This window comes from Platichthys flesus, chromosome 18, assembly GCF_949316205.1.
Source record: "Platichthys flesus chromosome 18, fPlaFle2.1, whole genome shotgun sequence".
Lineage (NCBI taxonomy): Eukaryota > Metazoa > Chordata > Actinopteri > Pleuronectiformes > Pleuronectidae > Platichthys > Platichthys flesus.
This window is the reverse complement of record NC_084962.1, coordinates 8,511,752-8,530,730: the sequence shown is the minus strand read 5'-3', so window position 1 is coordinate 8,530,730 and position 18,979 is coordinate 8,511,752. Positions and strand designations below refer to the sequence as shown.

The window sequence follows — 18,979 nt, the reverse complement described above, 5'->3', positions numbered from 1 at the left end:
GCTGAAGTGTCCTTGGGCAGGATACTCAACTTCCCACAATGGCCCTGACAGTTTTATTATTGACTGTATTATTACTTATTTTTTTAAATTATTTAACTTTTATTATTATGATGTACTAACACTAACCCTATGGTAATTCAGTTTCTCCATATAGTAAATTACACACTGGCAGACAACTCAGTTATCCGTTTTTCCGTGGCCATACAATTTGTTCTGCAGTACATTCTGGGGTAAAGATACATATAAGGTCTTTGGGGAGCTGTAGTTGAAAATAAAATATAGGTATTATAATTTAAATTCCAGCAGTTTATTTGTTATGCACCATAAAGTCTGGGGAATGCAAGACATTTAAAAAACGGAATGGTCATAGCTGATGCAGCAGAGGTGACTTTCGTTTAAAGTTATGCTCCAAAACTATTGGATACTGTTATTTCCATAATGCAGATCACTTCCATGCATTGCAACGCATGTGTCTGTGGTTTAGAAGGTGTCCATAGATCGCACTGATCATCAGGAAGTGCTACAGAGCTCCAGACGACAGGTTAAGAAGAAACAGCTGGGATGGTAACTTTTGTGTGTGTGAAACCAGTGGAGTTAATCCTTGCCAGGGGAATTTGTTTCCAGTCAAGCGCAAGGATAGAAAATCCAAATACTGTTGTTTCGGAAAATTTCTTTGTCTTTCACAAATAACATGGCCTCAAAAAGTCAGCTATGCCGGAGCGAGTGAGGAAAACCCTGCAAAGCAAGGTCACTGTGCCTTTCCTCGACCATTTGGAGGGGAGTTTTTAGAATTTAGGACATGGTCTTGGGGATAATATTAGAATTACAACCACAGTGTGATCCAGGTTGGTCTTAACCTCGCTTTAAGGATATGTGTTAGGTGGAGGTTTGGATATTTTAATGGCTCATGGGCTACGAATAGGGCTAAGATGTTTTCATGAAGCACTTTTACATGTCTGTACAAGTCCGTGTGTTTATGTGTGCATCCTTGTATGTGTGTGTCTGCTCCTTGTACCTTCTCAGCAGCACCCTGTGGTCCTCTCCTCCTCTGGCGTCCCTCATTAAAGCCCAGTTACAGGACACCTCCTCCTCCTCTTCCCTCGCAGCAGATGGACTGACACAGGGCGATGATTTCCTGGGAGTTTGGAGGGGCGTCACTGTTTATATAACTCAGAGAATCTTATTAAAACGCCGCTCTCCTTCCGTCCTGAACTCTGGGTTAATTAGCTCGACTTCCAAGTCGCTGGTATGCGCCGAAGCCTCTCTGAATGGTCGCGGATGTTGTTATGGACGACCGGGCTTCACTTATCTCCTGACGCCTGTTGGGGATTCTGGTGGGGGAGCTGAGACTGAGAAGGGACATAGTGTTTATGAAGTCTGGGAAAACACACACACACACACACACACACACACACGTAGTAATGAGCGCAGAAATACTCAGAAATAAAGCTATATAGCACTCACTGTTGTGATCAAGAGCTAAAAGCATTGGTCATACTCCAGGTGAAATTCCCTTCCCCACTCTGATGCCATTCACTGCATCAGGAGCTCAAGCAGATATTGAAGTTGAAATACAGTGAATCAAGTCCAATAAGAGAGTACACAACAAACAGGCGTACAAATATGTTTACTATTGTACGTGTAGTAACTTATATCACACAGGAAACCAACACTTCTGTTTGATTTCGGTGCTTCTCAGTGACAATCAGTGAGGGAATTACGTAAGTTCTCGAATTTCTGTTCCTCTCAGGGTCATTTCAAAGATATTGTTACCTAGGTGATGAGGAACTAGGTCATTGAGCCTTTCTCCCTGCTTCCCCCTGCCCTTGATATCTATATGCCCACCACCCCCAACAGATACAAACAAACACACACACACACACACACACAGACACTCTCTATCTAGCTGGTTATGGATCATTATATCACACATGGCCTGATTTCTGCAGTGCAGTTATACACAGTCTCATTTTTACCATCCTGCCTTTGCCTTGTTACAAAGACTCAACAATGAAATGTCTATTCCTGGTCAAACAATAAGCAATGATATGTGACCTTTAAATGCAACAAACAGCAATCACAGACTGGGACATTAATTCTGGATAAATTAAACAAATTTAGAAAATAAAGAACACAACAGGATAAACGAATGATAGTAATAAACAAACACAGACATGAACGGTTTGAGATGAAGGAATAAATATGAAAAACACAATATTAGTTTCACCAATGGAAAATTAAAAGACACACAACTCCACTCCAGCAATGTACAATAATAGCCACATTTATTATTAATTACAGGCAAAGTCCCTTTACACTATATATTTTTTTCATCAACTTCATATTTTATCCTTTGTGTCATACATTTACATTTCCAGAGTGCATACACTTGATGAAAAGGGAGGAGGGGCTGTTGGTTCAAGACAAAACGAGAAGAAGAACGTCTCGCATTTCTCATGAGACACATGTCAAATACTGCTCATCACAAGCATTACTCAGTAGTGGTACTGTACTAAAAAGTGCACACGGTCTATTCAATATCAGACAGCTTTGTATAGTATGATGGCATTTGAAACAATGATGCATTTCACACATTCAACATCAAACAAGGCAAACCAATTCAAAGGCACAGGACTCTCACATCAACATCATCTTTTTTTTTGTTTTGTTTTTAAGTAGTTTGTACTCACATGTCAGGTTATCCGTCACTTTCAACAAGTATTTCTCTTAAAGGAAACTCGGCTGAAATATGATTTGATATAAAATCACACACAAACTAGTGAAATGGCACAGGACAGTTAAGGAAGTAGTAAACACTTCCTGTGTGGCTACTGGCAGCACAGTTAGAGGCCAGTATGCAGGATTCAGGGTGATCTATTGGGGGATCTTGATTATAATAGCCATCATTCTGTTTTCAATGGTGTTTAATAAGCTGAAACTCAGAAGCATGGTCTATTCGTTCACTCAGAATGAGCCATGGACTCTTCCATGGAGTCCAACCATGTTGCACCACCATGTTTCAGTGGACAAATCGAAACAATGGCTCTAGAGAGGACCTTTCATGTATTTATGATATCTGAAGGCCTCTCTAGAATTTCCCACACACTCAACCTTAAAAGAGGAGATACGTCAGTTGTCATGAGATCATCTTCTCGCTTGTGTTCTGCACTAAGCGTTTTGGGGGTCTGCTGAAAAATAACTGAGCTGTTCCCCACTTCAGACTAGAGCGACCAGTTGTGGGCCGTGATTTGGAGTAATGCCATTGTATCTCCTGCGCTACCGCGCATGTACTGGGCAGGTGCAGAGTGAACAGTGTACAACAGTGAAGGAACCCACTTCTACAGAACTACAGAAGGATCCTCTTTTGTTTGAATGTCCTAGTTTGACATTATCAGCTCAAGAGGACAAAGGGAGAGGCTGCAATGAGTGAGCTGTTAGCTCGAGCCGCAGGATGTTGGATCTGTTGTTAAAAGGTGTGTCGTTAAAAACAACTTTTTCAGTTTTTTGCCACAGTGATGCATCAAGCCACGCCGGGTCCAACTATTTTGCAGGTTCAGTTTTAAATGTTTAAGAGAAAATAGATTTACATTTAATAAACATCTCTGCTACTGAGCTAGTGAAACGTTTACAGCTGGTCAAATACATGCAGATACTGTACAGCACATGTTCCCTTCGCTCCCTCTCTGGACAGAGCTGCCCACAGTCCAAACAAACTCGTTAAAAAGTAGCCAGGATTAAAAAAGAAGAGAAAAAATTGATGACAGACCACTGCATAACCTTATCATGCCAAATATCATACAAAACCAAATAATGGTTAAAAATGGATGGTTTTAAAAACAACATAGCAGCAACACATAGGCTTAGTTCTGTGAGAACAAAATAGAGAACCAGCAAGCCACCAGTGCCTCTGGGTTTAAGTAAGAGTTACATAGTTACGTAGTGAGCCTTCAGTGCAATGGATGTGTGAATCTAAATCTTATAAAGATGGAAGCTGTAAAGGCTGAATATGCAGTGGTTTCTCTACAGTACAAGTTGACTCCACTTTACTGACATGGACACTGTAAGTTAATTCAAAACCTTGGCACCACACACCTCACTGACCACTTCTACTACTACTGTCAATATCATGATAATAATAAAAGAAAATCATAAAAAGAAACTACTCTCTGTGCAATAGTTCAAGTAAGTTATTTCCTGCAAATAGTTAGTGCTTTGTAACACATCCTGTGGCCGCATCGAAAGAGACGACGAAATACAGGCAACATACAAATACACAAAAAAGAATGGTTTAGTGGACAAGACTGCACTCTACGTAGAGCGAACCTCTACTCACCACTTCAGGCTCAGATTTGATCTAATCCTCCCTCTGGTTTAAATTAGGACCAAAGTTGGGGCAGTCTCATGATACATCTGTCGCCACAAACACATCCAGCAACCAGTGTCCCAGTGTGAAGCATGGAGCCGAGATCAAATCTCTAAAGGGATGTGTCGTAAACTCTTTCCGACGAGCCCTCCTCAGTGTCGTCCTCAGACTGCGACGCCTTGTGGTTGAGCTTCTCCGCCGTCGAGGACGTGACCAGGTTTGCGTTGACTCCGTCGTCGCTAAGCTTGGCCTTGCTGCTGTCCTGAACAAATTCTTGGATCTCCACAGGTAGCCGGCGAAACTTGTCCTGGTACTCCTGGTCCAGATCGCTCTGTAGCTGCAGAGAGAAGAACACTCCAATCAACAGAGAATCTCTACATCAGAGAAAATAACATCACTAGAGCATTAAACGTCTAATGTGGAGTGTTATATTTTTGACGAAGGAGGTTATAAGGAGCAAAGCAATTATCAGAAGTGAACAAACTGAACTAGCACGGAACTCAGTAAAGAGATTTTATCCGCCAAGGCCAAACAATTCAGTACATCCATCTAGCTCTTATAATAGAAACATATCAGGAAAACTAGTTGGAAGATCTGCACCAAATCATTTACACTCATAGAGTTTATATGATCTGGTGCAGATCATATAATCATATAGTTTATATGATTTTAATTGTTTATGTCAAGATTCAGACATTATTTCATGAGAACCAGAGAGAAATATTGCAAATGTCTTATTTTGCAATGTTACGAGAAGTGATAAAAGAGAGTGCCCTGGATCCACATTAAATTTGAAAGGATTCTTCCCCGGCCAATGCCCATCCTTCCACAAACCAGTGCTTATTGCATAACCCTCTTTACAAGAAAAGAACCAAATCCACAAAGAAACAACCTCCTTAGCAGAGTTAACGATCATGAGCTGCCTAATCGACAAAGAGGACTGTTCGACAGGCAAACACTCAATAACAACCACATGTCATGAACCTGTTGGGTCCAGGAACATGACATTTCGGCAACAATTTCAAAGGAGTTACTGCTTCTTGTTTATATGCCATGCAAGCATAATGTAACAGGACAGGGATACATACAGATAGACGTAGAAAGAGAGCTGGACAGTCACAGATTTCCATTCCTTGGCTTAGACAATTCAGAAAAACACAAACTATTGTTTATGGAAACTAAATGCAATGTATTCCTGTATTAGGAACGGAATCAGTCAACTTTAAACAACACTGCCAGGATCATTGTAAACACATCCGCTCTGGTGAACATTTGAGCAAACTTCTGATAAATTACGAATCAAGAATACATGATGGAAGTCATTATTCTAGAACCCAAAAAGTGCAATTCCATGATTTGCTCTCATTTTATCTCTGTGTTTGGTCTCCACCCACTCCAAATGCAAATATTTGGCTCATTTGCAGCTCAATGCACCACAGTGTTCACTTTGTCTAGTGTTTAAAGTTTACAGTTATGTTAGCCCAAGGAAAATAGCTAAAAGAAAAGGAAGTGTCCCAGGGAACTAAAGGGAAATGCTCACTTATCTTGATTCGACTTTCACATTACATATAATCGCCTGACCCGTTGTAATGCTGATTACAGCATCTCTAATGATTTCTTCACTTTCCTTGCTGTGTTGCATATGTTGAGGTCTAGTTGATGCTGCAAGAGTTACCCAGACTATTATGTAGAAACAGATTTTCATAGGACTTTTCATAGGTCTCCATAGGACCTTAATTCCATTACATACAGTAGAGACTGAAAAGAAAGGCTAGGGACAGAGTGACAGATAGGACATGACCTTGAACCCTGACACTCAGCTCTGACAAGCGCCTCTGTCCGCTGAGGCAGACCCCTCTGCAACCATTTACTACCACACTTCCTTCTCTCACGAGAACTAGAAAGGAGAAGCTGTTTTCTCCCAGGCATAGATGCCCCCAATGATTACAGATGACAAGATTGTATTCATTTCATTGTGCGCCAATAATTGCTGTAATGCTGATTTCTCTGTTTAACTACCCGACAGGCTCCCACGGGAGAGCAGTAATTAAAAGAAAAGCTGCTAAGACGAATGGTGTCACAGTCTCATCGCTCAATACAGTCACGTCAGCGTTATGAGAGGTCGAAAATACCTGCAAGCTCTGACAGGCTCTATCTGGGATCCATATTTTGTCTGAGAAGCCTTTGTCAATCGACCCAGGGCCAACTTCAATCTCACACCTAACTTCTTACTCCTAAGAGAACACGAGGAGGGGAGTGGGGATGAAGGTTATGGATTGTCATCATGCTCTGGACGGGCTCATTTTCTTCCCTCTCTACTTCAGGTTATAAGATGGCACCATCATTTCATTTGAGAGCTCTGCATAACAAAATGAAAAAAACGCTTAAAAAGCACTTGATTGCTATTAAATTAATGCCTATACTGGGAAAGAGGTATATCACATGATATTGGGTTATGTATATTACGAGTGTGTTTGTACGTATGAGGATGGGCTCAATAGGTTTTTAGTCCAGATCAAGATGTGTCTGCATGTATTCAAACTTATTACGGTACTATTTCTAAGTATCAAATGACCTCTGCTCATATTCCTAAGCTTCTTTACTTATTATTTGATCAGATATTTCCTGATCTATACCAGGCAACCTTCCTGAGTTTAGACTTATATGTTACTTAAATTTCTGTATTAAACATAAAAGATATTTTGTTAAATAAAAAAAGTTAATATTATATTATTTTTATATAATTTTTATATGGAAGACAGCCAAAGCATCTCGTCAGCACCCTGGCTGCGTTATACGTACTAATCCTAAACTGTATCAAATATTTTTTTCTCAAATATGGTTTCTGTCATTTTATTTAGTCCTTATAATGCTAATGATTGTTCAATAACTGGGTGAACCATCATGATTGACAGCTGAGACTGACTTCTGGCATCAGCAGGACCTACACACCTCGAACCTCCGATAACTTCTGCCCAGATCACGGCTTCAAACGCACAAGATGGCAGTGTTCGGATCTGGGACATTTCAGCTTCATTTCTGGACAGTGGGAGGAAGTGGAGACGTGTCGTCCATCTTTATACACAGGCTAGGATGTGCCCTGTCACATCTTGGGGAAATTACGTTGGAGTACTGTCTGGTATTCAGTAGTTTCAAAACTCAATTTCACGGTCTGTTGCCGTGTTGTTGTTAGAATACATTGAATATTTTCATCAGAATTCAAGAAACATTCACAAGAAATCCACAGAAGACTCCTCCATCTCATCAGCTGTATTCACCACAAATACTGTGTGTAATATGTTTCTTATAAAAAACCTAAATCCGCAAGCAGAATGAAAATGAAAATAAGTCACAACTACATTTAAAAGTATGTGCTGTAAAATACTGAACACAATTGAGACCCAATCAGCCAGTTACCACAAATAGCTGCGCTGTACCCGATGCCGTCTGTCTTTATGCAAAATGGAGGAGCTCTTGACTTGTGTCTTTCAGATGTTTTGAGTGCCTAATTGACGTGTGTGAGAGCCCCCACCAAACACGGCATCTCAAGGTCACCTTCCCCGAAACATGCCTCCCTCCTTCTCCCTCGCTGCCTTCCTCTCACTCTTTTTTTCCTCTTTTCTTTCTTTCTTTCTCTCTTTCTTTCTCACTCTCTCTGTGGGTCTCACAGAGAGGCCATCCCGCACGTCGTAACCAGATGGCTAAAGATGCGCCAAAGCTCGTCTCTCTTTCCCCGCTCTGCACTGCGCATGACCTACTTAGGGGTGGGACAGACTGCACAGTGTGTGCGAATGAGTGTGTGTGTGTGTGTACAGCCTGCCTGTAGTCTGCCTGCTGAGGCACAAACACCCTATGATTAAAGCTGTCATCTTTCTCCCATCTGATGACACCATGGGACATGTGAAGGATGTGGGAGCAGGGGGCAGAGGAGCCAGGCACCAGGCACTCACCAGAAAGACATGTGTCCGTCTTTAGCTGCTTGAATCCATGTGTGTGTCCTGTGAGTATAATCAACAGCTCAGAAGCAAACAGTGACAGCTGTCTGTTAGAGTTTGGATCCTGGTAATGCACGCACTTTGTTTTCACAAAGGGAAAACTCAAGGAATCATAGAAAGATGGAAAATTGAGAGACAGAAATAGTATTCCTGATCTAAGACTTAATGATAATCACCACTCATCTGAAATGCTTCTCTTGAAGTGAAGACGTCTCTCATTAAACATACTTTTCAGGTTTCATGGAGCTAATGGTTCGTCAGTGCCATGCTAAATCGGATTCAATTCTGATTGAGACATTGATTTGCACAATCGTTCTGAACCACTGCATAATGAGGTGGAAACAAATAGTCCTTTAAGGTTAGAATACTGTGTATTTTTCTGTCTATTCTACATTTGAATGTGCACTTTTGCTGTGTGTACTTCCGCATAGTGTATATAGCCTGAAGATGTTTGTGTGTGTGTGCGGTCCAGTTTCTGTTTGGACACAAACCAGCCACGGCAGCTCTCCAGCCAGCTTTTAAATCTGCCTCTCATCTCTGAAGATCTGTCATCCATCAACAAACCCCCCCCCCACCCCCCACACATTCCCAACCCACATACACACATGCACATACACACAAATATCTGCCTCTCTTAAAATACAGCACTTAGTGACCTTCTTCACCAGCTGTCCTCATTTTGAAGATCTATCAGGGGAAGTGGAGAAGGCCTCCGAAGAGCCAAATTAATTCTTTGCTTTGAGCCATGACATAACGCCTGCTGCTGCAGCGCTGCCAAAAACCTCTTCCACTGGCAGCCCACCGCATCCACAGCTACAGTACGCAGCTGCGTTAACCGCGCAACGTCTTACGGTCACGATAAGATGGTGTCGCTGCTTGGAAACAGTCTTCAGTGACACAGAGCCAGGCCAAGCAGCCGCATTACGTAGATTGACCTTGACAACCATTGCTTATCTAATCACAGCCCAATTAGGCTAAACCCAAGATCCCATGTCCAAGAAATGAGATGAGGGTCACCACCACTGTTTTTAAAGTTCCACTGACCTTTCTCATCTGAAACAACCCGTTGCTATAAAGCTTAAAGGGATAGTTCACAGAAAAAGGAAAAGTCACTATCTACTCACCACCGTGACGATGGAGGGGTGAACAGTGTTGCAGCAAAATCCGTTAAAATGGAAGTAACTGGTGATCAATTTTTTTAATTTTAATAAAATCACCCCCTTCTTTTCACATCCACCCATTCTCTCTTCTGCATATTATCAGGCCCCAGAGGTGCTGTTCTCAACTTACACGAAGCTCCAGCTAAGGCCATAAACCTCAGAACTGCAATGCAGAGAGGGATAGCTTCAGGAGTCTGGAATGTTCCTCAAAGAGCACAACCCTGGAGAGCTTCATTAGCACACGTGGGCATACATAATGAACGCTCGTGCACTAAAATAGCAGCTAGCATAATAGAGAAGAGTGGTAACCGAGTGTTGCACAGTCACAAACTCACAATGGATTTTTCTTCACTGCCCCCTGGATTGCACACGGTGTTCCCTGCGGGTATTGTGTGTGTGTGTGATCGGTGTGTGTGTGTGTGTGTGTGTGCATGGGCACAAGTGCACTATTGATGCAAACAGACAACCCAGAGATCATGCAGATCAAACTTCGCTATGAGTCAACATAGTGACCACCTCTTCATCAAGCAGTGCAAAAGAGGGGGACGTTGCAAAAAAAGAGCGACAGAGGAAAAAGGAGGGTGGGCTCAGACTCGCTCTATTCGTCTGCGTCTCCTCCAACCTGCCCCCCCCCCCACACACACCCTCCCCTTCGCTCTATCTCTCCCTCCTCTCCCCGTCCTCCACCTTCAGTAACCGTTGCTGAAATTGCGTCACGAGGACACGGTTCCAAATTAACAGATTGCGGAGAGTGGGATTGATGGGGATATGGGATATGGGGAGGGGTGGATGGGGGGCGGGGAGTTTCTATGACGACCGCAAAGGACTCCTGCTTGTCTAACGAATGAGAGTGTGTGCGCATACATGCGTCTTAGTTAAAGGCTTGCACAGTGAGTGGGGGGGACACCATAGGATCAGATCCTCCTTTTAATCTAAGTAGAAAGAATCAGCCCCTCCCCAATATATCACACACAATCACACACCACACACACACATACACAGACGCACACTATTATGAAACATATTGCCTTTTCACTATTTCATATCCCGTTCACTGCCAAAGGGGTGTGTGGAGGGGATGCCTTGTACACAGATATTACAACATGGTGTGGTAAGCCTTCCTTACAATGGACCTCCATCATTTACTGTGTAGATTGGTCGAATAAAACTGTGAACTGACAACTAGCTCCGACAGTTTATCAACCAAAGAGCACATAACTCTGACTTCAAATTTATGTCAAAAACGGTTGTGTAAAAAAAAAAAAAACTGCTCTATAGTGAGAACCTTCCCCGAATCTTATTCAGCTTTTAGTATTCAGGGCATGAGCTGACTTAAATCAAAAGGCACAATTCTTAATATGCAGCTGCAAATATAAAAATGAAACGCTAGAATGATTATAAGTCACAAAACACTCTCAGAAGATCATAAACTTCCCACTAATAAAAAGAGCACATTGACTTAATGTGTGAATAATAAAGGGTGGCATTGGGAACTTGACCTTGCGTCTGAGAGCAAGCCGGGAACAGACAGGAGGCTACATGAAAGGATGTAAGATTTTGAGGTGTGTCGAAACTGCCCTTGCCATCGTGCTGGGTACTGCTGGCTCCCGGGGGGCGTTTTGATTGGATCGTTTGCAGGACACTGACACCTGAGCGCACACGCTGCGAGTGACGACATATGTTGCCACGTCTTTCTTTTCCCTTTCTCCCTTTGCTTACAGTTTAGGAGATCACTTTCACCTACTCAGACTTTAATAAATAAAAGTTTCAGCCTCTTCTATAATAGAGATGAAGCTTATATGTTGCTTACATTTTATATAACTTCAGCTTTAAATAGTTTGGTGCCTAGGGTTGCAAAATTCCGGGGAATATTCAAAGCTGGAAACTTTCCACAGGAATTAACGGGAATATACCGGAATTTTCTGGAATTAACGGGAATTAACAGGAATTAACGGGAATTAACTGGAAATTGTGTGGGTAATTTATACTAACTGTATTAACCTTTAATATACAGACATATATATAAACATTTTGTTTTGTCATAGGCTGATTTGAGCCCTGAGGAAACTTTGGGCACTGGACTATATGCTTCTGCATCCTTGTGTTATTCTTAACATAGGTCTTTGCACAGTATTTGCAAATGTACACAGCCTTTCCTTCTACATTTGCTGGGGTGAAATGTCTTCATACATGAGATAGTGCACATGGCGTTATTCTGTAGAATGAGATGAGAAAAAATTTTGTAAAAAAACACTAAAGCAATGCCAGAGATATAAATAGTTTTTAAATATTTTAAAATTGATGGATAAATTAATAGAAATAGGCTAGATCAGACATGGGCAAAGTAAATGAAAAAAAAAAAAAAAGTTTTACTTAATTTTTGAGGAAATTGTACTTTCTTCTTGTTGTTCTGGGTTTGTACCCTCGGTGTTGAATGCACTTATTGTAAGTTGCTTTGGATAAAAGCGTCAGCTAAATGAAATTTGACCGGGAGTGTGGTGTATAGGGCTCGAAAGGGCACATGATCTCCCTTCACTTTTTCGCATTGCCCTGTGAGCCCTTCTGTAAAATGAGCGGAAAGTGGACAATGAGTGCCGAGTGTTTAACACAGAGTGGACAACAAAATACTTTTTCACTGAAGTCCAATTGAAGGCTGTATGCCTGATATGCCGAAAAACTGTCGCAGTTTTCAAAGAGTACAACATCAGCCGTCACTTTGGTTCGAGGCATGCTAACTACGCTAGCAAGCGGTCAACGCAAGAACAGGCGGCTACGGCTCAGAGGTTGACGGCTAATTTACAGACTCAGCAACATTTTTTTCACTGACAAAATGCGATTCAAGAGTCAACTACCAAGGCGGGTTTTGTTAAATTGCCTTGCAAATAAATGCTTTGCTATTTGTTAAAGGCCAAATCATTTCATGTAAGGATTTTTCCATTTCATCTATATTAGTTCACAAAAACTCTCAATCCATCTGGTCCTGGCCCGGCCCGGTAACACTTTAGAACCCATTGTGGCCCACGCGTCAAAAAGTTTGCCCTTCCCTGATCTAGCTGAACAGATGAACCATCCTCAATCAGCATGCTAATATATTTTCCCCAGTAATATCATCAAAACTTACCTGACTATTCTGATGCTTGGAATTATCTATGCATGTGATGGAAGAATGCACAGTGTAGGGTTGAAACTCAATAGGCAGTTTGTGCTGCATTCCATACATCTTTAAATAGAGTTTTGAATGATGTTTTATTGCTCAGCGCTTAATTTCCGTATTTTATTTTTTTTTAAATTCCCCAAATTCCCGAGCTCAATATTCCCATGGATAGTTTCCGGAAAGTTTCCGGAAATTTGCCGGAAATTGTCCGCCCCTTTGCAACCCTATTAATGCCTGTGCCTATTGAGATTGTATATTAAGATGGTCGAAATGACAGCTACCCAAAAGTGACATCATTTCATCTTGATCGCCAACTGGTGGCTGGCTGCAGAATAGGTTATAAACCCCACCTCTCACATGTAAGGGTACGGGACATGGAATAAAATTCAAAGTAAAGGTTTGCAATATTTTATGGTAAATGATGCCAAAAACCCAAAACCCGTGCTTTCATCCATTAGCCCCCAATCGGAGCTTTCTACATCCTGTCATCCAGTCCTTTAGCATTCTATGTTTATCTGTTCAACTATGTGCTGTTAACTCACACACACACACACACACACACACACACACACACACACACACACACACACACACACACACACACACACACACACACACACACACACATACAGATGGGGCTGCTTCATAAGGCCAGTGACCTGCTCATAGCAGTGTTGGTTCAGTGACTTAGACAGAGCTGGAATAAATTACTTTAGATGAATGTAACTGAACAAACATTGGAATAACTGGGCAATGACTCTCTAATGATACACTGATCCCAATCACTGAGCCATGTTGATGACTACATCAATGATCATATCATATTGTTCCTGATATTGATCACCAAACAGTGATCCAAATTTAAGACATCCATATTTAAAGTTAGTCAGTGATCAAAGAAAAAATAAAATAAAAGACAGGAACCTCACAGAGTGAAAGGGAAACATATAATCAGGCCAAAAACGTGCAGAATGAGACAGACCATGTAAGAAAAGTCACAGCTCAGATTCACAGGCCATAAGACAGAGGATATCATGGCAGTTACAGACCATTCAGTGATTCTAAAGTCCTGAGCTCCAGCTGAAAATATTTTCTCCAGGCTCATTTCTCTAGCTTCTTTTATTTGTAGGTTTTATCTGTTTTCAACACTGAGTATTATAAATATTCAAGATTTGTGTGCGTTTGTTGTTGTAAAAGCTGGGCGGTGTGACCTAGGGGTTTAGCAACTTGGGGTTGAGTGGTCGTCCTCCAACAAGAAGGTTGGCGGCTTAATCCCCTCTCTTCCCCATCTGCATGCAGGAGTGTCCTCGGGCAAGATACTGAATCCCCCTAAAATGGTTGAATGCACTAATGTAAGTCGCTTTGTCATATACATTTACATAATGTAAAACTCATTTAAGCCACGACAGGATGAAATGCACTTTTATATTAAAAATCCGATTTATATATTGACTTATACTCTCATTATTTTCGGCATTTTCTGGCTTTCATCACGATATAAAATAAAAATCAGGTTTTCTGCAAATCACAGCCTAGTTGCCTCAACTTCTTCACTTCTCTCTGGAGCGTTGCTCTAACACTCTCAGATATATAATGGACAGTTGAAAATAAGAATGATCAAATTGATGAAGCAAAATCTAAAATCAAATCTATTTTACTACCCATCTTCCTCTCCATTAAACGAAACCTGGAACCTTCATCAGTCTCACGTTGGCTTCACCTCAGATAGTTCGGTGAGTTCTGATTCTTGCAGATGAAGCATGATTTGCTCTGCACTCACAGCTGGGTTCAACACACTGTGTGGGTGAGTCAAGTTTAAAGTTGAACTAGCCTGATCGTAGCCTCGAGCCTTTAGCCTGGTGCAGAGATGTGGAGGGGACTATAGAGACCTGCTGAGTTCACTTCAAACCCCAGATTTTATTTTTCCATTCTCAAACTTTTCTGCTATTTCCTCACCTTTTTTCCCCATTTACACCAGCACTCCCTGAGATCTGTTGCTCTTCAAGGTTAGAATGATACCAGTTTGTTTGACACGGTTCTCTCGCTGTATTTTAATACAATTTAACTGAATCATGTAACACTTTAAATGGATTATTACTTTGGGCGTTGTGGGAGACGTCCTGATTTTATTAAACAAACATAACCCTGAGCATCTTCTGCTCATTGTCTCCAGAGCCGTGTCCCTCTGACATCTCTTGCATATTTTGCATACAGATGACAGCCATAGCAGGAGAACAGATATTGCAGAGGTGGTTAATTACTATGCAATAGCCCTCTTCCGGCAAATTAAATTTGCCATGATGTGGATGTCAATTTAGAGGAGAGATTGTGACAGCGGGCTAGGTGATGGATATCAGTTACGATTTTGTGGGAAACAATAATTGCTAACAGAATGAAATCTGATTGCAATATTAAAGTGAGCCAGAAAAGAAAAAGAAAGCGGAGCAGCATGTGCCTCCCTCTCTAATCAAAGGAAACTTGCTTAATTCAATCTTGATTAGACACTAATGACACTAGTTGACACAGCTCATATTGGTGAAATCAGTGCATTGGTGTGTTATTGTCAAAGATGCTTGAGCAGCTATTTAAAGATGACGACTGCTGCCACAGGAACACAGTAACCTGAGTCACTTCCACGAAAACCAACTGGTTGACAAGGCAAATACAGTTATCTCTGAGTTTATCCTCCTGTTTCGTTTTAAACAGGTCTCTCTACCACCTATTCACCGCATCTCTCCCTACTGCAGCTTTGTGGAACACAGCCCAGCACCTCACATGAGGTTGTCTGTGCTGCACTGAGGTGCACGTCTGTGCTGCACCTCCCACACTAGACTCCGAGAGGTTTAAAGGAACAGGGAGCTGTCACTCTGAGAGTGGGCGGCCAGGGAACTGTCTCCAACGGGAGACTTTGTATTAATGTACATGTCTAAAAAAAAACACACACACTCACTCTCTCATGAGTATTTTAAATGTGCACCGTACTCCTTTGACAACATGACACGATCGGAGGAGCACGGCAGAGTGTTTCCTTTGCAGAGCAGAGTCAATCCTCTTTACACTGGCACTGGGATGTTATATGGCTTTCACTGCACTGCAACAACATCTTATCAAGCTCATTGAAAGAGATGAAGAAAATAAGAGATTTCATGATGATCACTCCAACAATACACATTAATAATTGGTGTAATGGGTTCCTGTTAAAGATATGTTACATGTGAGAAGACTGCGCCTCTTGAGACGGGTCAGGAGAACAACATTCTGTGTTAGTGCAGTGTGTTAACATACAATAATAACAAACCTACAATGGTGAAGTTTATTCCCCTTTACTCTGATTAGTGTAGAGGATCTTGCTCAAGGACACTGACAGGTGGGATTAAATCTGAACACTCCAACTGTGGTGTGATCTCACTGCACAGGCCAATCTGCTGCCGCTGTGATGCCACCATGCGATGCCAATTACTGATAAATTACAGTGACGCAGCCTATTTATTGCGTTTATATAAAAAATGTAGCAATAATTTAAAAATAATAGAGATGCAGTGCACATTCACTTGTTGCCAGTCAGTGGCCCGGGCTTACAAAAGCTTGCATATTAATGCTGCTGCATTGATGCTATATTAATACTGAACTCTGGGATGGAAATAGGGTCTTACCATGCTCTTCAGCTGCAAAGCCCTCCTACAAATACAGTCACAATGTCAAGATTGAGAACTCGTATAGAAGAAAAGCAGAACTCCCACAGGCACACACGAGTGCTCACCTCACAATAAACCCAAGTAAATGTAGCATCTGGATGAGTGCCATGAATGTATTACAGCCATTGTTGCAGCTACAGCACAGGCGCAATTAACCGCTCTTCACTAATAAACAAACACACAACTCGTACATGTAGATGAACTATTAACCATGGACAATGAAGCCGGAATTAGCATTTAAACACGCAACATCTTCTTATTCTGTAATGTTTTTTCTTACATTTTGCACACAAGTACCAGACAGTGCAGCATCTATAAGCAGCATCAAACTAAACCTGGTTAATGTCGCCACCTATTGGTTAAAAATGAGAAGCTGGTGTTTGGTTAAAAAGATTGGTTTAAGAGACGTACACTTAACCAAAGTTATGTTTTTTTTTTTCAGAACAACAAATAACTTAAATAAAAATCTATAAAAAGCTTTACAGTACTTACTGTACATGCTGAATATGTGTAAAATAACATCGACCTCTAAGTAACATACATGTATATTATTATATACAGTCTATGCATCTACATTTGTGGTAAAAATTTTGATACATACAACCTGGAAATATATTTATAAACAACAATAAGGTGCTCTTTGTTACTTTAACCGTACATATAAAGGCTTTTACATTTTTCATAACAGGAGTGCCTTGATATATTTGCTTATTTTTACAGCTATATATAGATTTGTTTTCAGATTTAAGATACAATTTTGATGATTGTGCTACTGGATTTCCATTTGTAGCCACATCAAATTATAATATGACACAATGTGTTTATCTTTTGCGTGACCACTGGTCCCTGGTGGATCCTGTCAATCGACAGACCAGGGATTTGTGAAGGAATCAAATATATTGATATGCAGTAGATAATAAATGTCGTACCTTTGGCCTTTCGTCTAATATCTGCTGGCGGATGTCCTTGTGCTTCTCCAGTAGTCTCTCCTGTCTTTTACTCTGTGCATCTTCCAACTACAAACACACACAAACAAACACACACACACACACACACACACACACACACACACACACACACACAATGGATGTATCCATAAATAAGAAAGCATATGGGTGTATGAACTGTATCATGTAGTATCTCTACTGATGGTGCAAAATACAGTGATATTGATTATGGAAAGTTATCTATCAAACTACACTTTTTCTATGATCATCTCTTACCCGTTTGATGAACTGCACCACCTCATTGACAAACGATCTGTTGATCTCCAGCTTCTCTCTGAGGGAAGAAGTTTACAGTAAAATAAATGAACCAGCCCCTGTGGTACTAAATCTTTGGTCTTCAGTGACATCTAGTGGTCATAATATGTATAACAACCAAACCCACACTTTATTCACCGGATCAAATACAAATACTTACTCCTCCGTCACATTCTTGTCTTTAGATTTGGCTTCGGTTATTTTCTCCTGCCGTTTCTTGTCCATCTTCTTCTTCAGATCCTTCTTTTCTCTGTGGGAACATTGAGAGAGAGAATGAACATGTGACCAGGGTTCCTGTGCGGTTCTGTGAGTGTGTGTTTTTGATGTGTACTTACTTCTCACAGATGTCTCTGATCTTCTTGAGCTGAGCACTCTGGCACTCCTCTGCTATGGTGGTCAGCTTCTCAACCAGCTAGAGACAAAGTCAAAATTGGACAGAGCAACATTTTTGTTTAGTCTGTGGGACATTCTTAATAATGCCAGTTCATATTTCACTTCAACTTCATTTGATGACCTTCTGATCCCAATCAAGCTGCACTCAGATCAGGGAAACAACACAACCTCCATTTCTGACACCTCAGCTGTGCTCACAGCACAGGTGTACTGGAGCAGAAGACATTGATTTTTCCACACCAAGCACCAGAACATGTGCACAGGCAGCAGAATGACTGCACTAGTATTCTGAGGGGGGCTGGAGGTGCTCTGGAGTTTATTGCAGTGTTCATTTATTCATTATTTGCTTCATCTGGTTCATCTGCATCAGCCTCTCTGAGCTTTTGGACAGTCAGCGCTATATCAAATCTAATACAAGTCAGGGCAAGCTCCTGTGTTTGTGTGTGTGTGTGTCACATGTGTTTCTGTTTATCCCACTGTACTTGTGTACTGTTTGGGTAGGGACTGGCATTACTCTGACTGGTATCATTATTCCTGGAGAAGTACATATAAGGAAATGTTTTTAAATTATAAAAAAAATCCATTTTCACGGGCAGTGACAAGTTTGAAATTAGCTTTAAATTGATGGCCGATAATTGGAAACTAAAAAATGAAAAACTGGACGTGTAGTAAGGCTGCAAGTCCTCTATATCTATATGAGTGCTTGACAATTATTACAAAATACTTAGTAGGCATTCAAGATAGAAGGTTTCAATACAAAAAAAAAACTGTTACAAGCCTTTTAAGTGAATTGGAGACATGCATACGTTCATACTACATATAGTCAGTAACAATTGAGGACAACGGAGATCATACGTAGGGAGACAAGTGTAGATATGGTATCTCTAAATATTTAAATGAAAACATGAACTCCTATTTTGTTTTGAAACTCATCACTGTTGCTACTGTTACGCCCGC

The 18,979-nt window shown here is 41.1% G+C and overlaps 1 protein-coding gene across 3 annotated transcripts in view; it reads right to left on the bottom strand.

The window, feature by feature from the left end:
• Positions 1–2,263: 2,263 nt before the first annotated feature.
• plcb1l (phospholipase C beta 1-like) overlaps positions 2,264–18,979 on the bottom strand; it is a 108,370-nt gene continuing 91,654 nt past the window's right edge. The window contains exons 29-34 of one of the 3 annotated variants that reach the window (XM_062411828.1): positions 17,965–18,041; positions 17,790–17,879; positions 17,591–17,648; positions 17,297–17,383; positions 16,326–16,350; positions 2,264–4,700 (exon numbers count right to left, since the gene is read on the bottom strand). In XM_062411828.1, coding sequence (XP_062267812.1) covers positions 4,603–4,700; positions 16,326–16,350; positions 17,297–17,383; positions 17,591–17,648; positions 17,790–17,879; positions 17,965–18,041 — 435 coding nt within the window. In that variant the 3' untranslated portion in view covers positions 2,264–4,602. Of the gene's footprint in view, positions 4,701–16,325; positions 16,351–17,296; positions 17,384–17,590; positions 17,649–17,789; positions 17,880–17,964; positions 18,042–18,979 lie in introns of those variants that run through there. The other 2 variants (XM_062411827.1, XR_009924608.1) reach the window with 2 other exon arrangements.